Consider the following 18,647-nt stretch of genomic DNA (forward strand, 5'->3'; position numbering starts at 1 on the left):
TCATATAATCAAATTAATAGAATAAGTTTATTTTAATTTGGAATATATCAAGCATGAAAAAGTATGAAATGTCATATTATCTTTGTGGTGTAAAGAAAAATAACAGTTGGCACAACATCTCATTAGTTTAAAATTAAACATTAAAATTAAATACCATCTTGGCATTCATCACATTAAAGTGCAACCTTGATGATCCATATCAAATTTTAAAATGTCTTGCAAAAGTGTTAATGGTATTTCGACATACGCTTCAGCATATCTTCCCATATTTTGGGATCAATTTCACAATGGCGACTTCCCACACACCATGGCTCAGGAATTATGGCAAGAACATTTTCGTATGCATACCAGCACACATCTTCAATAGGCCTGTGCCAATAAAATCTGTTGCATCCAATTTTGTGCATACATTTAATGGACACATCTTGTTCATCAAAATCCAGGACTACTTCTGTGTTGTGCACACCATCATATGATACAACATGTTTCTCCAGCCACTTCCTTTTCAAGTATTCTATATTGAATTAAAGATTCTGGATGTCCGTTCTCCACTGTCTCCTTTTCAAGTATTCTATATTGAATTAAAGATTCTGGATGTCCCTTCTCCACTGTCTCTGTTCTTTGATCTGTCTTTGTTGTTGCAGTTCCCTGCTGTGTCTCGTCTGCTGCTTCTGGTCTGTTTCCTACCTTCTCTTATTCTTATATAATGCACAACAAGCACCATTCTTGCTTCTTATTGACACATTTTTATTTTCGTGCCACAATACAATTAACTAAAAGGTAATACAATAAATTTTGTCAACAATGTTACTAGATCTGTAAATATAGCTGACTATAACAGCATTGGTATATTTACTGTTAACATGACTACACATATACCATTCCTACTGTCGCTCAACCACATGTAACTTTATCAGGATCTTCAGCAAAATGAGTTATTGAAAATTACATTTACAAGCTCTATTCTTTCAACACATCATGGTGGCAACAATGTTGACTTGAATTTGTGAAATATACCAGCTTAGCTGTCAAGTGAGGGTCCCACAAAAATGTCTTGTATTGACACTGAAAATGCCACCTCCTGAATGGGGACCACTTGTTTCTGTAATTTATGTTCAGGCATCTTTCCTCACAGTAATATAGTTGACACAAAAACTATGAGCATAGCTTATAATGGTTGTATAAAAAATAAAGTTGAGCTTTTGAATTTTTTTGTTTTGCTGCATTTTAATGAAAACAATATATATCAAACAGCAACGTTAGTCACTTGAAGTTGGCCTTTCCAGTCCTGGTGTCGAGTTATTTAATGTTCTGGCCATTTTACAATGTCAAATTGAACTAGAGAGATTGAGACTGAAAAGGGAACCACAATTAAAAAGGTGTAATGAATAAATATCAAACACTTAAATGAGGTTAAAAAGATTAATGGCCATTAAACAATGAAAAACTTTATCAAGGTGGACAGTATCACCATCACCAATAACACTGTCCAATGCTACAAACAAACCCTGAAACAGAACATGTTGAAAATAGTGCCGTCATTGAGAGTTGTAACGATGGCAGGAAAGTGAAATGTGGCTTACAGTGATTTGAGTGTTACACAAACTACACACTGGTGCATCAGTTCCAGATAAAATAAAAAGATGAGTTAAAAAACTGTGACCAATGTGTAGTCTAGTTAGAACAACTTCCTCCTTCCGAACCTCACGGAAGCTAGACGGCCAAAGCCCTATACAGGGTTTTATTTGAAAAAGCTTGTTGTCACGTTGCTCACTCCAAGTGGACTGCCAGCTGACACTGAGCCAAGCCTTGAATACAGGACCATAGTCCATGTACAGAATAGGCACAGTGGTGATAGTGCCAGAGCAGATAGATTTAGCTGCCATGTCTGCAAGCACATTCCCACGAATACCAACATGGCCTGGCATTCACAAAAACTGGATAGAAGTAGATGTTAAACAGAAATGGGCCAGTCAGTTTTGAATATCAGCGAACACAGGGTGTGAGCAAACATGAAGTGATTCCAAGGCCAGCTGAGAACTAAGGGAGTCAGTATAAATAGTGCAGTTGGAGTACTGCTCAGCTTCAATATGATCCAGGGCACGAGATATGGCGTACAGTTCAGCAGTAAACACAGAAGCTGTAGAGGGGATTCTGCACGCAAGCACCAAACCACAACAAACCATGTCAGAGCCCACACAGTCACCTTATTTCCAACCAACTGTATAAATAGGAATGGAAGGATGGTTTAAAAGATGTTCAGCAAATAGCAGACAGTATTTCCAATTGAAAGTGTCTACTTTTCTCAGATGACTTAAAGATAAGTCACAACTGGGGACTGTAATAAGCCATGGGGGGGATGGGCTGACCAGTGGATTCTGCAATGTTTTCCAAGGACAGACCCAATTCATCCAATTGCGCCTGGATGTGAAGGCCAAAAGGAGCAATGGTAAATCGTCTGTTCTGAAAATGTAAGGCCAACTGAGGAAGGAAAACACATCACCAAGTGGGATGCTTTGGTAAGGAGTGAAGTTTCAAAGAATACAGTAAAGACAGTTGCAAACGGCAAAGGTGCAGAGAAGGTTCGCGAGATTCCACATATAAGCTCTGAACTGGGGAGGTGCAGAAAGCCCCAGTGCAGAGTTGAAGTCCTTGGTGATGAATGGGGTCCAGCATCTTTAAGGCTGAAGGTCTGGCATAGCCATAGACCATTGATCTATAGTTGAGTTTTGATTGAATAAGAGCACGATATACCTTTAACATAGAACATCGATCTGCTCCCCAACTGGCAGTAGAGAGGACACAGAGGATGTTCAGTGCTCTTGTGCATTTGACCTGTAGCTGCTTTAAGTGTGGTATAAAGGTCAGCTTACGGTCAAAGATAAGCCCCAAGAACTTGGTCTCAGGGACCACTGGCAGCGAAACTTCACCGATATGAAGTTCAAGATCAGGATGAATACCCCGTTGGCAGCAAAAGTGCATGCAAACAGTTTTAGAAAGAGAAAAATTAAAGCCGTTTGCCATAGTCCACTTCAGTACACGATTGAGGGCAGTTTGTTGTTGCCGCTCAATATATCTCATGTTCGATGACTGACACGAGATTGAAAGTCGTCGACATACAGCCCATTCACAACAGTGAGAGGGGCCCCAAATTCCTGTACAAAAGAACGGGAACGTGTCGAACCCACACGAACTTGGAATCTCCTGTCCATTAAAACATTTTTAATAAACATGGGTAAATGGCCAAGTAACCCATATGTATGGAGGTCTCGCAAAATGCCATACCTCAATGCTGTGTCACAAGCCTTCTCAATGTCAAAGAATATTGAGACAAGATGTTGGCATTTGAGAAAGGCTTCTCTGATTGATGTTTCAAGTCGAATTAGGTGGTTTGTGGTGGAGTGCTGTCATCAGAACCCACACTGGGTGGGTGGGAGGAGGTTGTTTGATTCGAGGAACCAAACAAGACGAGCATTAACCATCCATTCTAAGGTCTTACAGAGACAGCTCGTCAAAGCAATTGGACGGTAGTGTGAAGGAATCTTGGGATCTTTCCCTGGCTTAGAGAAAGGTAAAATAATAGCCTGGCACCAGGTATCAGGGAAAACATTCTCCTGCCAGATCTGGTTAAGGACAATTAGAAGAATATCAAGAGAAGCAGGAGATAGATGGTGCAGCATGTCATAATGAACATCGTCAGGCCCAACAGATGTACTGGCAGACCAATGAAAGGCCATTTACAGTTCCACCAGTGTAAAGGAACAATTATAGTCAAAGAGACAGTCAGTTTGAAAGGAAAGAGGTGAATGCTCTGCCTGAGTCTTGATGGCCAAGAAGGTGGAGGAACAAGTAGAAGTGCTAGATACCTGGCAAAAGCTTTCACCTAGAGTATCAGCGATGCTCTGGACATTAGCCACCTCCTGACCATCAGAGAGTAAGATCGAGAGTGGGACAGAATTGTAGTGCCCACTGACCTTTTGAATCCTGTCCCATATGACCTTGGAACTGCTGGTAGAAGATATGCTAGTTGTGGACTTAATCCAAGATTCCTTCTGGCTTTGACATCTTACCCACCTAGCATGTGCACGGGTCTGTTGGAAAGCGACGTGGTTCGAAAGTGTGGGATATCTACGAAAAGTATCCCAGGCCCATTTTGGAGCCTTCTGTGCTAAGTGGCAAGCAGGATTCCACCACGGATGAGGATATTGTGGAAAACATGTTGAGGTTTTAAGAATATACTGAGCAGCTGCTTGTATAATACGGCCATCACTGCTGCCATGCAGTCATCTATTTATGGCTGATTCACGATGACAGGATCAAGTTCTGCGAGAGCAGTGAAAGTGGACCAGTCTGCCTGATCCAACTTCCACCAGGGCATGCGGGTAGAGTGGCATCAACCACGACCAGTCTCTCTCAAAAGTATAGGAAAATGATCACTGCTTCATGGTGCCTGAACCACCAGGATCCTCTCCTCCCATTCACTGGTCGCCACGCACGGCAAACAAGTGGGTGGATGTTTAGATCCCAGAGGAGGTAAACTGAAAGAACAGAACCTTCCCTGGGAGGTCCCCTCACTACATACAGGAATCCACACTGAGAGGAATATAAAACTGACCTCTAGTCTTCTGTTTCAGCTGTGCTTTAGGGGACTAGTATTTTATAAGAAAGTCACATTTCAGTTATTATACATTATATATGTATACAGATTATTGCTATTTAGAAATAAATTACTAAAAACTTATTTCTTAAAATACAGAACAATAAAGCAAGAAGTAAAGCAAACAATTATCTTTTCTTACTACAACCTTTGAATTTGGTTGCTGCTGGACATTGGTTGCTAAGCCTTTTAAAATTTCACATGTAAAGGATACCAATTTTTTTTTAGGTTTTATATATATTGTTAAATAACCAAAAAGTAATGAATAACTACACTGATACCAGAGAATTCCACTATAATTTATTAAGTTTAGTAACTAAGATCTATTAAGATTAACAAAATATGAAACTTCATACAGACTACAAGACACGACCTACTTTCTTGAAATCTTGGTTAGAAAGAACACAGTAGCTTTTTACAATTAAAATACCTGAGGAAAACCACTAGTGATTATTCTAAGCTGTTGATTAGTTACTTATGTACAATATATTGAAGAAAGTGTACATAATAGACTGTTTTTAAAAATGGAAAGAGGTGAATGGAGCTACTGTGTTTGATTCAGTACATAAGCCATATCTCAGCAAAATAAAAAAATATGGAGATTCTTATTTTATATTCTAGTTTGTTGGTATTAGTAACTTGAGTTCATAATTTCTAAGAAACTCTACATTTAGAATTTTGACATCACAAACAATTAATTTTTAGCAGTGCTGCATTCAACATACCACATGACACACTAAAAACATACATTTACATGTGCTTTTTTAATATTTACTTCTAAATTAAGAAATTAACTCATTTATAATACTAAAGTTTGAATAATCATCTACAGTTTGACACCCAACCTATTGACATAAATTCCTAAAATAATAGTTCAATAAAATTTTGAATGCAAATCAATAAATGTGATGACATGGCCTTTGACCCTTGATGAAAGAGTTAACACTAACAGTTCAATTACAAAATAATTAACTGACACAAATCGATACCAGTTTTAATGTCAGTTATAATTTTTAACAACATAGTTGACTAATTAAGGATATGCCTTAACTAAAAGCATCAGCCAAGTAAATATGTAATAATTATAAATAAACAATAAAGCAGAATATTGTAACACTGTGGTTAGAAAATGGTTACAGACCTTTAACTCAATAAAAAAAATAAAGCAACAACATAGTTGTGAGAAGCATCTATTGTTTAAAATAGCATGCATGTCTTGTACACTGGGCTTTAAGTGCATTTTACTGTAGTAGTTCAGACTATTTGGAAATTTAATCATGATAGAAGAGTGTTTAATTGGCATATAATTTGTAGAGAACCTCTTATCACTCCCTTTAAATACAGAAGTAACACCATCAACTCTCTAATCCTCAGGCACCATTTCATTGTTTACTGAGCTACCAAAAATAAAACTAGTTTCCTGAATCATCTAACACTGAGACTAAAAAAATCTCATCCAACATACCACTAAGATTAACAAAATTCCCTAAGAACAGTATAGTCTTGCTTTCTGTCTGCTACGTTATGAACATTTATACAAATAATCCTTGAACCAGCTGCATTCATTAAATTGCTCTTAAACTATTAAAAGATTTCTGTTACTAAAAATACATGTTGATGTCAATGAAGAGAACATGATATTCCTACCAGTACACAAAATCCAACATGCCCAGTATACATTTAAATTATATTTGGGTTAGAAATGCTTATGTTTTCAATTTTTGATAAAATACTTTTATATCAGTGTAAAATATAATTTACTGAAAATCTAACTGCAATATTTGAGAATGCTGAATTTCATACATCAGGCTGCCATAATGAACTACATGCAAATATGTATCAATGCTATTTCCAATTGCTAACAACATATGCCGTATTGCCAAAATTAAAAAAAAAAGTAAATGATTAATCAGTTGCATATATTATAAAAGCTAGCCCTTCAAGATCCATCAAAAACATCAAAAGTGATGATTTAAAAAAAATTGTGTGCCCATTCAAATGCTTTTGAGTATTATTGGCCATACATTTAACTACTATTTTATGTAGGTTACAATAGGATTCATTTAATAACTAAATGCTATAAAAATTTTGTATAATTAACACACAGCATGATTAAAAACCAAATGGAATGCACTTTTTGCACCTTATATAAATTCACTACTGACTTAGAGATTTTGTATATTTAGAAAATTCTGAATCCTTAATATCATCATTAATGTTTAAAAAATGTTAAGTTTTCAGTCACAGTGCAGGCTATAAATTTGGTAAATTGAAGTTCCAAAAGTGTATATATACTTCAATTATGGGCTGAAGTCACACATACCTATTTTAGTCATGCTTCTGAAAAATGTCATACTAACACTTAAAAATTAATTCTGTAAGACAAGGCTGAAGACACATCAAGCATATGTGCAACAAAAGCTATGCTGATACATAAAGATTGTTCTAAAGTCAAATTTTATTTTCATAAAAAACAAACACTTAGAAAATGAATAAACAACAGGCTGTGCTAAATTGTGTTACGCACAAGAAATTCAGATGATCAACTCCAGTTTTTCTAAATGTCACAATTACTAATAACCATTGCTCCTGGCTAAACACACCTTTTAAGCTCTATATTCTTCCTATATCCTCCCCATTGTTTCAAAGATGGGTGAATATTGATTATATGCACAACTGTATGTATAATTTTATATAATTGAGTGTGTACATTCTTTTATGTTCCAATAAATTTCAGTTTATTTTCAAGCAAGTTAAAGCCTTCAAAGTAGTCTTACGTTATTAGTAGTAAAGCTAAATGAATTTTAAATGTGTATTTATACTTACTGATTAAAGCTGTATAACCTATATAAAGATCCAAAAGGGGTACCATTTCTATACAAATAATTAGTTAGGTCTCATTTAAATTAAATATTTCAAATATTGTGTTTGGAGTAGGTGAAATACAGTACTGAAAACAGTGAAACTGTAAAAATATTTAGAAATATTATATTGTAATATCCATTACATTAAAAAGAAAGAAATATAATAATTTATATTTAGCCGACACAAACTGTAACTTATAAATTGAGTTTGAGCTTACAATATTAGACACAAGTCAAATTCATGCAGTCATACAACCATTGTATAAGACTAGTTCATATGATCGATGTAAACACTGTTAAGTGATACTTATGCCACAGACCTGAAACTTACGTTGCAGTGTACACTTAGCAGTAAAATAATTTAATCTTTTGTTATAAATCGCAGTTTTACCTGTTCCCAAAATAATAACATCGAAGTTTGAGGGTAAATCATCATCCATCTTAACTTGTAACACTTCATATACGATCTACCATTTAATATTGTAACAATATAAATTACTTTTAAGTCACATCACTGCTGCTAACAGTAAATGATGTCTCGAGAAAGAGGCGCCACTAGTGATACTTCGAAATTTTGTAAAATATGTTGGAAAAAATAAAATAAAATAATAATTCATTAGAATTATGGGTTTGTTCTACCCGTCTAGGGCTCTGATATTTGATAAATATAGCTGGTGATAATTCAAACCCAATTTCTAGAATTATTAAGTCGATTACACAGCAGTATTAGCAAGACATAATCAACAGTGTGTTATCCTTAATTTGTTGGGTTGCTGGAAGGGTTCAATCAAACTTTATAAAATATGATAACTGCTTCTACTCCCCACTCCCCACCCCAACACGTACACAGTGAATATCTAAACGTAACATAACACTGTGTCACTGGAAGAATTTGCTTTAAGGTATAGGTGTGGTTTTACATAACACATTGATGAAAAAATTCGTCGATTTCTTTATGCTCTAACTTCCTACTGTTATGTTTCCTTCACCTAAGATGTCTGCTTGAGAGAAAGCTATTTTCAAGGTTAACCAAACTATATATGAGTCTATATAGTGATCTCTTCCATTAGGTGGCTGGTTATGTAATGTTTGGAGGCTACAAGCTCTTTTACAATCAGAGGGTCGCGGGCTCGAATCCACGTCACACCAAACATGTTCGCCCTTTCAGTCGTGAGGGTGTTATAATGTTACGGTCAATCGTTGGTAAAAGAGTAGTCCAAGAGTTGGCAGTGGGTGGTGATGACTAGCTGCCTTCCCTCTAGTCTTACACTATTAAATTAGGGACGGCTAACGCAGATAACCCTCTTGTAGCTTTGCGCGAATTTCAAAAAACAAACAATGTATATACGAGGGCTGTTCAAAAAATACGCGAACTGTTTGAATTGCGCGGCTCCAGTTGGTTCCAGGGAATCCGCTTGGTGTCGCTAGGTTTGCACAGATCAACTGATTACGACGCTATTTCCTAATTGAAGATATATTCATTTGGGTATTAGCTACGCGGTTTTAAGTGAAGTGCGATTTTTTCGTTTGACGGATTTCAGAATGAATGAGCTGAAGGAGCAACGACTCACTGTGAAATTTTGTGTTAAACTTGGAAACTCTGCGACTGAAACTTTTTGCTATGCTCAACACGGCTTACGGTGATGTTGCTATGAAGCGTACGGCATGTTTCAAGTGGCATGAACGTTTTAAGGATGGTCGACAGTCCATTGAAGATGATGAGCGTCCTGGACGTTCTTCCACGTCAACTGACGACACACACGTCGACAAAATCAACACCCTGGTGCGGGCAAATCGACGTCTGACTGTCAGGGAGCTTGCTGAAGAGTGTGGGATATCAGTTGGATCTTGTTGCGAGATTTTGACCGAAAAATTGAAGATGCACCGCGTTGCTGCGAAATTTGTGCCTCAGAACTCGTGAGTTTTGGCCAAACACTCGATCACTGTTCTTCCCCACCCCACCCCTACTCACCTGCCCTTGCTTCTTGAGATATTTTCTTCTTCTCCAAACTGAAAAGACCCTTGAAAGGAAGAAGATTTGAGACGATTCCCGAGATTAAGGCAAATGCGACGAAGGAGCTGGAGGACATTACAAAAGAAGTGTACCAGGACTGTTTCTACAAGTGTAAACACCGTTGGGATAAGTGTGTGCGTTGGGGAGGAGAGTACTTTGAAGGGGTCCCAGACCTGTAACTTCTAAATAAAGTACATTTTGTTTTATGACGTCAGTCGCGTATTTTTGAACAGCCCTCGTATATCTGATACTGGGGATGTAAAATGTACTTCGTTTTACTCTCATTCAACTAGATGGAAAAAAAAGCTTTGTTAAACAAAGTAGAAATAAAGCCAAATTGTATTGACATTTACAACTTGAAATAGTTCCTGATTAATACTATCCAGGAAAAGTATAACGATAACGATGACGCATGTTCAGTGACACTAACAGTGTGTGTGTCCGTGATGACGAGAAAACCCACTTTAAGAGAAAATTATACATGTAAAAACAGCTGGTATGAATAGAGAAAGCACTATTTAAAGGAGTGAACAACGTTTCGACCTTCTTCGGTCATCATAAGGTTCACAAAGAAAGAAAGGGTTACTGACCGATAGCTGACCACATACTTGAAGGTGGTGAGGAATGCACAGGGTGGCTCGTAAGACCATACCCATCCATATATCTTATGTATCCAGTGTATCTGTGTGATGTCCCTCATTCTTGCTGCATAATATTATGCGACACCATTTTCTGTGAGACATTTTCCTCAACATAGCAGGGGTTATTGTTCCAAATGCCGCGGTAACAGCTGCCTTCAACTCATCATTAGTATTATAACGCTGTTTCGACACAATGTAGATGGGTAGGGACTTACGGGCCATCCTGTAGAAGGCGTGCTTAGTAACGCAAAATTAAACTTACTTATACAACTACTTAAGCCCAAAATAAACCAACACAAAGAAACATCTTTATATCTATATTAATAAATTCCTCCCAGATGTAAGCACGCCCTCTACATTCCTACACTCAATTACACAACCGCCTTTAAGCATGTGGTCAGCTATCGGTCAGTAACCCTTTCTTTCTTTGTGAACCTAATAATGACCGAAGAAGGTCGAAACGTTGTTTACTCCTCTATATAGTGCTTTCTCTTCTCATACCAGCCATTTTTACATATATAATAGTGTGTGTTTTTCTTATAGCAAAGCCACATCGGACTATCTGCTGAACCCACCGAGGAAAATCGAAACCCTGATTTTAGCGTTATATATCCGTAAACTTACCGCTGTACTAACGGGGCCCACTAACAGAAAGATAGCGAAAATCTAGTATTTTAAGATTTTGTAGAGTAAATGAGTATTTGTTTATGGTAATAATTTTAGCTCTATCTGCATGCTCTGTTGGGTAAGTTTGTTTGTTTGTTTTTGAATTTCGCACAAAGCTACTTGAGGGCTATCTGTGCTAGCCGTCCCTAATTTAGCAGCGTAAGACTAGAGGGAAGGCAGCTAGTCATCACCACCCACCTCCAACTCTTGGGCTACTCTTTTACCAACGAATAGTGGGATTGACCGTAACTTTATAACGCCCCCACGGCTGAAAGGGCAAGCATGTTTAGCGCGACGGGGATGCGAACCCGCGACCCTCAGATTACGAGTCGAACGCCTTAACACGCTTGGCCATGCCGGGCCTCTGTTGGGTAAGTAGTAAGTGACGTTAGAGAATTTGGAATCTGGTTATTAGTGGCTGTTATTTCATTATTTTGTAAAAATGTTAACCATAAAAATATTTATTGATACTAATAGTAATATGGTACACTGGATCGGCAGTAGAGTTTAGAAGATTGACCTTTGTACTTATACAAACTTAAAATTTAAATAAACAACTATTGCAGTTAATAAGGACCATTAAAAACATTTTAAGTGCAAAATATAAAAATGAAAAGCAAATAAACAAACTAGGTGTATTAGGAATCTTATAAAATCATTTGATAAATTCTAATTTCCAAGTACTTTTATGATTTTTGGTTATTTTCACAGGAAAGTAGAAGTAATTTTAGAAACACCACATATTGAAATTACTTCATTTTCTTTTTTCTTTAATGATATGAATTCTTTAAACTGTATTTACTGCATGTACCATAAATTATAATTATTATTTGAATTATAAAACTGTTAAGTATAATATCGACCTGGAAGTCGCCATTTACTGATGTCCATGTTGAGCCCCTACAATTCAAACTTTATAGTTTACAACATCACAAATATAATCGATTTCATATTGTTTTCTTATTCTTCTATAGTATATTGTCATCACCTGACGAAGCTGTAGTACTTATTTGGGACATTTATGCTTATTTTATGTCTGGCATGTCTATTTTTTATTGAAACAATGCATTGAAAAACGCAAGGAAAAATAAATTTTCTTTCAAAAAGGAAATAAATGTAGATGAGGCACTTACATCATTCTTACATGATAACAAAGGGAAGAATAAATATATAGCAATATATACAAGTTATAATTGAGTTTAATTTATCCTATTTTTGTCGGTTAACATTATAATACATCGTGTACCTGTGCTATTATGTAAGAATGACGTGAAAGTCATTCCTATTATCTTGTTTGCTTTGTTTTAGACGGATTGATATTAGCCACCTTACATTTATTTCCATTCCAAAAAGCCTTTTCTTTTTCTCTCAATCTTTCAAATATATCTCTTCTGTTTCTTAGTACCCTGCTACTGATTCCTTCCCGTCTCTCCATCGTTTCTGTATTTTTCTATACTTCCTGCTTTTTTTTTTCTCTCATACCTGTGTTCACATTCACTTATTATTTTGTAGTTTAGTTGCAGGTATTAATCACATTAAATAATATTCGGCAAACTGAAACGTAACTTTACACTTCATGTCGCTTTAGAGAAAGATTGACATGGTATATTCACCCCATGGCCAAAGTATGTGGACACCTCTTCTAATAAGTGAGTTCGGTTATTTCAGCCACACCCATTACTAATAGATGCCTAAAATAAGAATAAAGCCATGCAACTTCCATAGACCATCATTGGCAGTAGAGCGGGTTGTGATGGAGTTAGTTGATTTTTCGCTGTCGTGATTTCAGTGCCTCTTTATAGGGTTGTGCCTGTCCTTTCCCAGGAGCTCTTTAGTTCGTGTTTTATCGGTGGGTGAATTTTGTTCGAGTGTTATTTAGACTTTGTTATTTGTAGTCTTGTTTATGGTTTTTTCTTCACGTGCGTTAATGAAACTTTCATTTCTTAGCTGGTCGGTATGGCTACGGCCTCTTTTCACGAGGCCGTGTTCCATCTGCTTTGTGGTGCCCGCGACCTCACTAACCTCGGCGGTTATAGACGCCACCAATACCGACCGGGAAGTAGCCATGTTGAGTGCTTGCACTTCGGCAATAGGCGATACGTAGCGACGCTGGGGTCGTCAGTACACGCCCGAATCTTACTCGATAAAGTGGACTTTCCCTTTGAAGATCAACGTGTGTGTGTGGAACCAGCTGGTTAAAACATTAAGTGGATGACTTTCAGGTCGGCTCCTTTTGAGCTGTCCCATGAAGCCGTCAAGAACATATTGTTGGCGTACAAGACAGTACGGAAAATAGAACACGAAGCATACCAGAGGCGCCCGGGAGTGTATACAGGGAAGCAGAGGGTGTGCATATATATGTAGAAGCCGGTTCTCAACTTTGTGACTATCCAAGGCTTCCGGCTAATGGTCTTGAAGACCATTTGTTAAGTGCATACCAGATACTGCAGTGTGGGAAGTGTCTGGAGTTTGGGCACATAGAAAATGAGTGCATGGGGTTCTGTTCTGTTCTGTGTGTGATGACGACAACATGTTGTCCATGGTGTGTGGCAACTTATGCTGCAGAGGCTGCAGGGCAGCCATGTAAAATGTAAAAGTTTCTCTGAAAGAGAATTTAGTATGAGAAAGAGATACAACAGGTGTTACAGATGTTAAAGATTACTGCTCAATCTTCAAGACGTGATCGTTTACCTATGGACTGTTTCTCACTATCTTATTTGGAAGATCTATAATAAAATGAATAATTCGGTGCTCACTTACCCCACCCACCATGTAGCCTTACGAGGGGGTGCAATACAATGCCAAATAAGGACACTGCAGCAATGCCACGGTTTCGTGAGCACTATACCCAAACGCCAGCATCAGATATGATATCCACAACACCTGTTGAGAATATACAACACTGGTACTTGGTTGATTATAGCCCAAGTGGGCCAGCCGACTGATCCAAGGGGGCCACCCCAAGGCCGCCCATCTGCAGGAATTCAAGGCCAAAGTGGTGTTTTAGAATTGGACCCGTCAACCACCGGGATTCTCTCCTCTCCTTTGCGTATCACCACTAACGGCAAACATGTGGGTGGATGTTTATATTCCAGAGGAGGTAAACGGAAAAACAGAACCTTTTCTGGGAGGTACCCTCACCACATACAAGAATCTACACCATGGGGGTTGGAGAATGGTCAATCATCATTTGCCATGTCTGACATCCTAGATGTATGCCCCGGCTTTTATTACCGTTTATATTCGGCCTCATCTGTGGATGAAGGGCTGTGGCAAGACATTACTCAATTTTTGCCGTTCCTCGATTCTTATCTTCACGTTCAGCAGGTGCAACTCATCAGTGAGTGTCCTGGGATGGATGGACATCTAGTGGAATTCTATCACCATGTTTGCCATGTTGTTGGTCACCTCTTTATTAGCTGTCTGACTAGTGGGACTATGCCACGAGGTATGCTGGATGAGCTTATTACACTTACATGTAAGGATCCCAGCCAGTCTGAAGATATTTCTTCCTGGCATCCGACATCTCTCTTGAATGTGAACCCAAAGATTATTTCAAAAGTCCTGTGTGCTCGTTTGGGTGTAATTATGCATCATCTGGTTCACTACACTTAGATGTGTGGCGTGTGGGGTAGAAGTACCAACAAAATCAGGTGCTTCTCAGGGACCTGTTCCATTACAGCATCGACAGGGATATCCCTGCAATATTTGTGTCCCTAGATCAAAGTAAAGTTTTTGATCGAGTTCACCACAAATTTTTTTGGTTTGTTCTGGAGAGACGTGGTTTTCCTCCTGTTTTCGTTTAGGGCATGCAGGCCTATTATGTGACCATTTTGAGGAGGCTCTTGATTAATGGATATCTAACATCTTTCTTTCCCATCTTGCAGGGAGTTTGTCAGGGCTGTCCATTGTCCCCTTTGCTTTATGTGTTGGTGATAGAGTGTGTGTTCTCTTATCTATATCACTGGTTTCAGTGCATGGCCTCCATTTACCAGAGAGTATGGATGTCAAGTATGTTTCCCAAGCAGACATGAACCTTTTCCTTGAGAACTCAACATCCCTTGGCTTAGTACTGGCCATTGCCCATCATTACTCTCAGGCAGGTACTGTGCAGCTCAACTATGCTGAGTCTTGGGCTCGGTAGTTGGGCAAATGGGCCTCGTCTGCTGACTACCCATTTGGACCATACTGGACTTTTTCCCTGGTCACTTTCTTTGGGGTTTGTTTTCTTGAGAGCTCCGAGGTTGCTTGGGGAAGGTGGTGCAGTGTGTTGGTTTGGCAGTTCATTAATACCATTATTGCTCTACTAATTTGTTTGGCAGAGTAGAAGTGGTGAGAGGGAGGAGGATACTCCCCTTGGTCTGGTACCTTGGGGCTATTCTTCCTCTGGATGACTGCACCTCGAGGGCTGTCAAGTAGTATGTCTTTGCCTTCCTGTGGAGTGTCAAGTCTGAGGCTGTGTTTCGGCTTTCTTTGACCTTGCTGCCTTGCATTGGAGGTCTGAGCATCCTATGTGTCCATATCCAGAGTCTTTCTCTCCTCCTGTCTACCACCTTTCGCTGTTTGTCTTCAGAGGGTCATCCCTATTGTCAACTCACCAGATTCTTGGTTGGCACGGGGCTCAGGGTCTTTGGTGTTTCACTGAGGCTAGAAACAATGATGCGTTTTGATCCTCCTTTCTGGTACATGAACTCTGCTGCAGCGGTTCGGCGCTGTCGTGTTGAGTCCGATGATGTTCCAACAGATTCTTGTTCTCTCTATTAAAATTCGTAAATAGGAATCAAAGTAAAACAAGACAAAGTTGAATTTTTGAATTAAAACTTAAACAGCAAGAAATCCAGTTTCTGTGTCTAGTGTACAGCAGTAAGAGTTATGGTTTTGAATTAAGCACAAAGCTACTTAATAGGCTATCTGTGCTCTGCCCACCACGGGTATCGAAACCCGGTTTTTAGCGTTGTACGTCCGCAGACATACCGCTGAGCCACTGGAGGACAAGCAGTGAGAGAAAAATTACACTAATATTAGTGTTAAAAGACACTTTGTAGATACATTGAATGGTCATAACTCGCAAGGATGACTAACAGGTAAGTTCAAACATCAGTATTAGTCACCTGAAGGTGGTCATTTCAGTCCTGGTTGAGTTATTTGACATTATGGCAATTTTATAATTTCATATCCAACTAGCTGTATTTCAAGAAGGAACAATAAAAATGGTTTAACTTATAACTTAAAACTTTAAATAGTGTTAAAAAGGTCAATGGCCTTTGAAAACAAAACATTTCTAAGGTGGACAGTGTCACCATTACTGATGATATTGTCCAATGTTAAGGGTAAAGCTTAGGACAAAACATATCTAAAGTGGTACCGTCGTTGAGTCTCAACAACAACAACAGTAAAATGTGGCTTACTGTGATCCTAGTGTCACACAAACAACACATTGGTGTATCAGTTCCAAATAAAAGAAAATGATGAGTTAAAAACTGTGAACAATGCATAGTCTAGTGTGAGAACAACTTCCTCTTTCTGACCCTTACAGAAGCAAAATGGCAAAAGCCCAATAGACGGTTTTACTTGGTAAAGCTTGTTTTCACGTTGCTCGCTCCACGTCGACTGCCAACTGGTACAGAGCAAAGCCTTAAATACAGAGCCATAGTCCATGTATGGAACAGGCACAACAATGATAGCACCATAGCAGATAGATTTAGCTGCAGTGTTGGCAAGCCCGTTCCCATGAATAACAATATGGCCTGGTATCCAGAAAAACTTTATAGAAGTAGATGTTAAAAAGAAATGGGCCAGTCGGTTTTGAATATTAGCAAGAATAGGGTGAGAAAGAACAAAGCAATTTCAAGGCCAGTAGAGAACTAAGCAATTCAGTATAAATAGTGAAATATAGTACTGCTTAGCTTTTACGTGATCTAGAGCAAGAGAAAGGGCATACAATTCAGCACTGAACACAGAAACTATAGAGGGGATTCTGTGCACAACCATAATAAACCATGGCAGAGCCAACAGAGTCATCTGATTTTGAACCATCCACATAAATAAAAATGAACAGATGGTTCCAAAGATGTTCAGCAAATAAAAGATGGTACCTCCAATTGAGAGTATCTGCTTTTCTCAGATGACTTAAAAAAAGGTCACATTTGAGAACTGTAATAAGCCATGGATACAATAATGTTATCCAAGGACAGACTCAATTTATCCAACTGCACCTGGATACCAAGGCCAAAAGGAACAATGGCAAATTGTCTGTTCTGAAAGAAACATTGGCCAGTGAGGAAGGAAAACACAATCCCTGGTGGGATGCTGTGGCAGTCTGTAGCTACCAATCGATAAACCTCACATTTGACGACTGGCATGAGATGTGAAAGTTGTCAACATAAAGCCCATTTGCAACACTAACATGGAGTTGTTTAGTGATGGCATTAATATTTTGAGCATTACACTTTTCATTATAAACACAGTCCTAAAGGGCTCCAAGTTCCTGTAGGAAAGAATGGGAAAGTGTTGATACTATACGAGCTTGGAATTGCCTATCCATCACTTTTTGTTAAATAGGTAAATTACCATGTGATCGATATAAGTGGAGGTTTTGCAAAATGCCATACCTCCATGTAGTATCACAAATCTTCTCAAGGTCAAAGAATATTAATGCAAGATGTCGTTTGAGAAAGGCCTCTCTGATCAATGTTTCAACTTATATCAGGTAGTCCATGGTGAAGTAATGTTGTCAAAATTCACACTGGATGGGTGAGAGGAGGTTGTTTCATTTGAGGAACCAAACAAGATGAACATTAACCATCCTCTCAGGTCTTACAGAGACAGCTTGTCAAAGCAATTGGACAGCAGTTTGAAGGAATCTTGGGATCCTTCCCAGGCTTAAAAAACGGTAGGACAATAGCCTGGTGAGGCATCAAGAAAAACATTATTCTGCCAACTCCAGTTAAAAACAATCAGAAGAAGCAGAAGATAGATGACAAAGCATCTCTTATTGTATATCATCAGGCTCACCTGATTTACTGCCAGACTGGTGAAGGAAGAGTGAGTTCCACAAGTAAAAAGGGGTGATTAGTCATAGAAACAATCATCTCAAAAGGAAAGCGGTGATCACTGCTTGAGTCTTGATGGCTAAGAAGGTGGAGGAAGAGGCAAAAGTGCTAGATACCTGGCAAAAGCTTTCACCTGGAGTATCAATGATGCTCCACGTATCACCTACTTTCTGGCCCTCAGAGAGGAAGATCTAGAGGGGGACAGAATTATATTGCCCACTGACCTAACAAATAAAGTCCCATATGACTTTGGAACTGGTGATAGAAGATATGCTGGTTGTGAATTAAATCCAAAATTCCTTCTGGCTTTGACATCTTACCAGCCAAGCATAATGGAAAGCAGTGCAGTTCAAGAGTGTGAGATACCTACAAAAAGTATCCCAGATCCGTTTTTGAGCCTTTTGTGCTATGTGGCAGGCAGGATTCCACCACTGACAAGGATATTGTGAGAAAAAGTGTTAAAGTTTAGGAGCACAGTGAGTAGCTACTTTATAATACAATCAGTCACTGCTGCCGCACAGGTGTCTATTGATGGCTTAGACACAATGACAGGATCAAGTTCTGCAAAAGCAGTAAAAGAGGGCCAGTTGGCTTGACATAGTTTCTACCGGGTCGCATGTCATCGACCACAGTCTGTCTCTCAAAATTATAGGAAAACAGTCACTACCTCATGGGTTGTTGTCAACCTCCATGAAAAGTGGGAGAATAGTGAGGGAGAGCAAACTGAGAGATCAGTAGCAGTAAAGGACTGAC

At 38.6% G+C, this 18,647-nt stretch overlaps 1 protein-coding gene across 1 annotated transcript in view; it reads right to left on the bottom strand.

Moving 5' to 3' along the window:
* Positions 1-8,372, bottom strand: part of Rep (Rab escort protein) — an 84,069-nt gene extending 75,697 nt beyond the window's left edge. Inside the window, exon 1 of the mRNA XM_076456017.1 lies at positions 7,913-8,372. Coding sequence (XP_076312132.1) covers positions 7,913-7,961 — 49 coding nt within the window. The 5' untranslated portion in view covers positions 7,962-8,372. The remainder of the gene's footprint in view (positions 1-7,912) is intronic.
* Positions 8,373-18,647: the final 10,275 nt, after the last annotated feature.

The sequence above is a fragment of the Tachypleus tridentatus genome, chromosome 9 (genome assembly GCF_004210375.1).
Source record: "Tachypleus tridentatus isolate NWPU-2018 chromosome 9, ASM421037v1, whole genome shotgun sequence".
NCBI classification, from domain to species: Eukaryota; Metazoa; Arthropoda; class Merostomata; order Xiphosura; family Limulidae; genus Tachypleus; species Tachypleus tridentatus.